General features: G+C 39.7%; 1 protein-coding gene across 1 annotated transcript in view; it reads right to left on the bottom strand.

Annotated features, from left to right (window-relative positions):
- Nucleotides 1–6,707: 6,707 nt before the first annotated feature.
- The window catches only part of rps6ka2 (ribosomal protein S6 kinase, polypeptide 2), a gene marked incomplete at both ends in the record, with an annotated part of 17,249 nt that continues 17,064 nt past the window's right edge, over nt 6,708–6,892 (bottom strand). The window contains one exon of the mRNA XM_083650633.1: nt 6,708–6,857. Within this exon, the coding sequence (XP_083506759.1) occupies nt 6,708–6,857 (150 nt within the window). The remainder of the gene's footprint in view (nt 6,858–6,892) is intronic.

Genomic DNA, 6,892 nt, shown 5'->3' with positions numbered 1-6,892 from the left:
CGTCAAATATTGCGCAAACCGAGATAGTGCTACTAGTTAAATGTTTTAATAGCTCCTAGACCAGTGACATGATCAGTCGACATCAGTTCACTGGACATTATCAGTGTCTATCATAAAATCACTGATGATGTCACATCGTGACTAAAGAGTGACATTGTCAGTGATTTATGACATCACTGACATTCTGACATAAGCAGTGATGTCATAAATCCTTCCCTGCTGAGGCCGAGTGCTCGAGTGACATGACTGGTACGGGTGATGGCCGTCGATCAGCGTGCTGGCACGAGGGCCGAGAGCTCCGGGAACATGGAGGAGGCAGCAATGTGCCGCAAGGCATCCATCCAGTCTGCCGGAAAGCCATAAGAAGAAGAAGGCTATAGAGACACTGCGGAGCGCGTCATCATTCAGAAGCCACGCCCAAAACGGGGGAAAACACAAACTCCCGTCCAATCCTGGCGTTCTCCTATGTCGCGTGCATGGTCGGGTGTTGCACAAAGATCATATATACGGAAGATGAACCCTCCAACTTACTTCCTTGACAGCTAGATCCACATTTTTCTTCTCACCAATTCTCAATGGCTTCCTTGTTTTCCTCGGGAGTACAAAAAAACTTTAACTGGCGATTTTTTACATTTGTTGTATGCGCAGCCCACCACACAACAGCTTTAAGCTATGTTTAATTCAAGGAAACTGATGCTGGTGTGTGGAAATGAACGGAGCTTTCCCCCGTGATGGGCGTGACTATTTCATGCAGTGTCTCTATAATAAGTAGGACCGATGCAACTCATATCTCAAGATCACCAATTCTATGCATATGCAGGGGCGGCCGTAGTAGGTAAATGCAGTTTACACACCTCTTTCAAATGAGGCACCCTTTACTCACCTATTTTCACATCATCGCCTTGAATAGTATACCCACCTCTGTGGATGTGATATCATCAGTGAGTGATGTCATCAGTGCTAATGTCATCAGTGATGTCACTCGAGCAGCAATTTTGATGTCATCATCGAGCAATGTCAATAGTGACAACATCCGTGATGTCATAAATCACTGAAGATGTCATAATGTCAACAGTGACATGATGAGTGATGTCAACTGTCAGTAACTGTATTCAGAAGAATACCACGGATTACAACTGTAATAATAACTGTAATGGAATACAGTTACTCATATGTTGTAAATATTGTATTTTAAATACATGTATTCACCCTGATGTCTCATGTCTCTGAACTCGTCCCCAGCTTTCCCTTTTGACACCTTCTCTGCTGATTTGTGACATGTCAGCCATGCACCTGGCCCACAGTAACATCCGCACAAAACAGGGATTTGTCTTTTTTCGCGCATGTGTCTCTCACACATGTACATGCACACACACACACACACACACACAGTACAGCTACAGTGGTGGTTTGTCAACCGTACAGACTGAGGTAACTTTGACTTTGACTTCTTCGAACACTGTATGGTGAGAGAGGAGAGCCAAAATGTGTGAATGTACGAAAGAGTTAGATCCCCCACCCCCCCCCCCCCCCGGGTGTCTCCCGGCTGTAAACTCAGCCACCCCACAGCTGCACACACTTCTGCTGTCACGGTGATAATCTCTTTGTCAGCAGCCGTCTGTTAGAGATTTGTCCGTCCCATTCTGTGAATGTCCGAGTGGCACGTCTAGCCGTAGTGCCACAGGGTGTGTGTGTGTGTGTGTGTGTGTGTGTGTGTGTGTGTGTGTACACGTTTGCACCAAGTGCCATAGGTGGTGTTGGGATCTTCATCCCTGTCAGTGTGTATACCTCTAGACTTCAGACTTCTGGTTTGTGAAAGAAGTGGAATGTTTAATAGAAGAGACACGTGTGTGTGTGTGTGTGTGTGTGTGTGTGTGTGTGTGTGTGTGTGTGTGTGTGTGTGTGTGTGTGTGTTTGATACCCAATATTTTTCACATTTGATTAATATCCAATATTTTATGTTTTATGTATTTCAATAAGGTGGTACAGTGCACTGTCTGGCCAGTAGATGGCTCTGCCGCCTCCACAAAGCTCCATCTAATCTTTTGTCATTACCTTGTCCAAAAATCTTGACTTTCACACAAATTAATCTGTGTAACAAAATTGATTTTTTTAATACAGTAATATGAAATATAATTCAGCTATTTCTGGGGGGGGGGGCAGAAGAAACCTTGTATACCTTAATAACATAATATCAAGATTTTAGTTTTTCAACAGAAGCCAAGTGATAGAATGTTTAATTTTTACTTGTGGAACAGTTCATTATGCTGATAGTGATAGAGATCAGTGCATCTGCAGCTGGGACGGATTCACTGTTTTGCACAAGGACACTTCAGCCCGGGCGGATGCTTATTTACAGGTTCCTTACTCGTGATTTCAATCTGGAATTCATTTCACTTATGTTTGTGCTTACTTCACTTATATGTGTGCTTACTGTACCTTCAAGAAACATTAACAACACCAATCGTCAAAGCAAAATTATTTGATTATTTGACAGTCTAGAGCTTAATAATGACTAACAGTATGCAATATATATAAAATTTAAGGTTAAGTTCAACCTATAAAAGCACTCTTTTGTATGTCAACATTAAAATACAATAACAAGACTGTATACTGAGTTACAATCTTACTGCATAGAATCAAGGAAACTGTCCATCCTCTGTCCATCCATCTGTCCATCTGAATCCATTTATCGATCGATCTGAAACTGAATAAGCAGGAAGCGACTACGCCGTTTTTTCCATTTCCCCAAATTTATTTATGAGCATTTTTCCTGCATTTTCTGATATGACATCACTCACTGATGACATCACTGATCATTATTCAGAATAAAAGTCCAACACACACTTCACTTGTGGCGCATGCATACCCAGGTTACAGGTATGGACCATAGACTGTATAAATAGGTATGGACTAGTAGTAGGATGCTAAAGTTGCATTATGTCATGTCTTTATGAAAGGTAATATTAAATCCAGGCATAGCTGTAATTGTTGGGTTGAGTTATTGTTTCTCAGAGCTATTTTCTTTCTCTCTCTCACCCCTCACCCCCTTCCCTCCCCATTCCCTCTCCTTCCTCTATCTGTTGTTGGGTCTTCTCTTGTCACTCCACTGCAATCATCCTTGCAGGGGGGCTTGTCATCTGTATCTCCTCATATCCTAGCAGCCCTTTAGCTCGGAGCACTACTGCACTTAAATGTCACAGCTGATGAGTCCACCACACCCACCTGACACATCAGCTCAGCGCCTGCTAAAAGCTTTTAGCCTGGTGGCTGCTACAATTTTCTTTTTCTTTATATATATTTAGGGATTATGGATCCAAGGGGACAAGTTCTGCTAAGTAAAAGAAAGGAGAGAGAATATAGGCTATGATTGGTTGCCATCTAGTGGCTTTTACTGGCATCGCCTGCTATGTCGAGAGAAGGGTTAAAGAATTGTACTCTCCCACTGACATTTTAGAGAATTATTATATTCCATTCCACAATAAGCAAAGAAAAGGCAAATAGTAAAAAGTGTTACCATGTTGTGTCATCTACGCAACATTTCATACCATAACATGCGCGCGCGTGCGTGTGATAGATTGATAGATTGATAGATTGATAGATAGATAGATAGATAGATAGATAGATACAATAGATAGATAGATAGATAGATAGATAGATAGATAGATAGATAGATAGATAGATAGATAGATAGATAGATAGATAGATAGATAGGAGATATATATGAGAGCGGGGATGACATGTGGCAAAGGACTATGGGTCGGCCATGCAAATGCGCCACACCAGGTGAGGCCACCGGGACGCCCCCACAATATTTTCATTTTGAAAATTGTAATATCTGAAGGCAGTATCCTACTGTATGTTACTACTTTTTGGAAGTCAAAGGAGAAGTTGGACAAGAATAATAATCTAAAATTGCACATCTTTGTATTTTCCCAAATGGCAATGAAATAATAAATAATTTGTAACCGCTCACATTTGAATACCTTTTATGAGTGAACCACAACACGCACGTTTACATATATACATACATACATACATGCATACATATTGTACACACATTCCGTAGCCTATTCTGATGGAGAGTCCACTTTACACCTTAAAATTATATATATATAGCCTATATATATATATATATATATATATATTTATACCGGTATATATATATATACCGGTATATATATATACACACACACACACACACACACACACACACACACACACACACACGCGCGCGCACACACACACACACACACACACACACACACATATATATGTATACTTTTATTTCCTTGCCTTATTGCATTATTGCAATATGGCAATGCATATTGCATTATTGGTCAATGGTCATCTAGGAAGGTAAGCTTATTTTACTGTTTCTAAATCACTCTGCATAAGAGCCTATAAATAATGCACACATTGATTTTGTCATCTGAATATATGAATAAAAACACCCATTTCAATGCTGTGTCCGTCCTCTTGATTTATTTGTAAAACTTTGGAATTCTAGCCAATAATTTCAATGATTGGCCAAGTATAGACAGTATGTACACACGCTGAGTAATGGTTGCACAACACAGTATAATATGTACAATCTCAATATATCTGCAAACACAATATATACACTCTTCCCCTCACCTATAGCTGTCCAGTAGAATATACAATCTAACCTCATACTGGTGGTTTTGCAAGACAATATGTACATATATTTGTAAACAATATTTACAGTTTTACCTTTTTATGGTTGTACAGCACAATATCTACAGTCATTTCTCTTGTAGTTGCACAAGAATATACACAGTCCCACTTTTTAGTGGTATAGTAGTGGTATAGTAACACAAATATGTACAGTGTCATATCGGCAAAGACAATATATACAGCATTTTCTCTGATTATTGGTTTCACATCACAATATGTATGGTCCTACCTCTTACCAGTAGTCATATAACACAGCTTGTGCAGTCCTACCTTTTATTGTTTGTTGAATATAATAATCTACATTCTTACGGGTTACTTGTCATTGTACAACACACATTTTCATATCCGCAACACAACCTGTACAATCTTACCTCGTATTTGTGATTGTATAGCTTCTTACATCGGAGCAGCACAGTCCACTGACAGAGTGGCCTCACACATTTTGGCTTTCAGACACTAACAGCAAACAGGAGCCTACGGGCGACTACTGAACACACTCAAGCAGACAGAATGGAGAACTGCACACTGAATGCTGATTTTAGTGATTGCTGGATTTTGAGGCATACCATGTTCTCTCGGTTTTCCTGGCTCTCTGACAGCTCTTAGGCCTCTTAGAAACACAACGAACAACATACAACATAAATAGCTTCATCATCATAAAGTAGTCAAAAAGACTTCTTGTGGAAGACACCAATACGTAAAATATTTAGAATAGTTGGATCTATAAGTCTTCAATTGCATTGTCAACTTAAGTGAGAATTCCCTTTGGTAGAATATTTACATGTTTAACATACATATCTCTAATAATTCAGAAGTTTCAACACAGGAGAAACAATATCGTCTGATTATAACTTTGCCGCCATTCTAAGATAGTTTTCGATTTATGACTTTTGGAACTGGTTTTCGAAATAGAGGCACATTAGTCAAATCAGGGTGGATACAAATGTGAAAAATAAAGTATACTAAATTGCCAAAACTAAACAAGCTATTTGGCAAATTGTTTTAAATAATAATATTAAATAATAATAATAATAATAATAATTGATTGGCATATAGCGCCTTTCAAGACACTCAAATCATATCAATCATATCATAGTCATGTGGCACTGAATATGAATAATGCTTAAGTTCTGGTTTAGGCCAGCCAGCAGAGTAAATTCTGAGAATTAATATTGCATGCAGGAGTTCTTTTCATGTTCTGCCCATGATCAAGTGTGAAAATCAAAGTGAGAGAGAGAAAAGAAAAACAGAGTTTTGTCTTTTTTCATCCAATCACAATCAAGAGCAACCTTCAAACTAAGCGTGAAGCTGTGGTGCCCACAGGGAATACAGAAGACAACTGAGGGATGTAGAGTAGCTACAGTATGGTGTTGAAGTTGGTGTTGGGTTTGGGTCTGGGCTCATTTAGGGTCAGGTTACAGTATATGTGCAGGAGCTGGTGATGAAACTTAAGGCTAGTTTGATTCAGATCAAGTGATTTAAGGTTTGGGTTTAGAAGTCGGGTCACTCTTTAAGTCAAGAAGGGTTGGAGCCAATTCAGTTCAAACCAGGATGAGGGATTTCCTCAAAAATCATCACTCACACAGCAAACCTTTTGCCATAAAATCGTTCTCATATCCTCTACTCTAGTTTAAAGTTACGTGTTGAAAGTGCATACTCTACTCTAGTTTAAAGTTACATGTTGAAGGTGTATACTCTACTCTAGTTTAAAGTTACATGTTGAAAGTGTATACTATACTCTAGTTTAAAGTTATGTGTTGAAAGTGAACTGAACCCAATCCTGGCATCAGGGCTAGTGCATTATGGCTAAGTTTATATTTGGACCCGGTCCTTTTGTTTGGGTTAGGGTGCTGGAGATAGCCTAGGTTTTAAAGCTAAGAGTCCCGTCTATCTGATTTGTCTCGTCACAACAGTGTTTTACAAAAAAAGAGATTACATTTACCGGTACTTGTATTATTTTGGTGTTATATTTAATCTCTTCTGGGTTAGGATCAGGGTGTTGATTGAGGCTAGTCTTTTTCTTTAGGGTTGGGGTTAGATTTGGGACTCCCCAGTTTCTTCATTCCTCGTCGCTGGGCCAGGCTGGACGACAGGACCGGCTCCAGGAGCGGAGCAGGGGCGCAGCGCTTCAGAGCAGAATAGGTGGCAGACAGAGCCCCCTAGTGGAGCAACAGAAAACAACATCAAATCATGT

This window comes from Poromitra crassiceps (genome assembly GCF_964638095.1).
Source record: "Poromitra crassiceps genome assembly, chromosome: 14".
Taxonomy (NCBI): domain Eukaryota; kingdom Metazoa; phylum Chordata; class Actinopteri; order Beryciformes; family Melamphaidae; genus Poromitra; species Poromitra crassiceps.
This window is presented reverse-complemented; position numbering and strand designations above follow the sequence as displayed.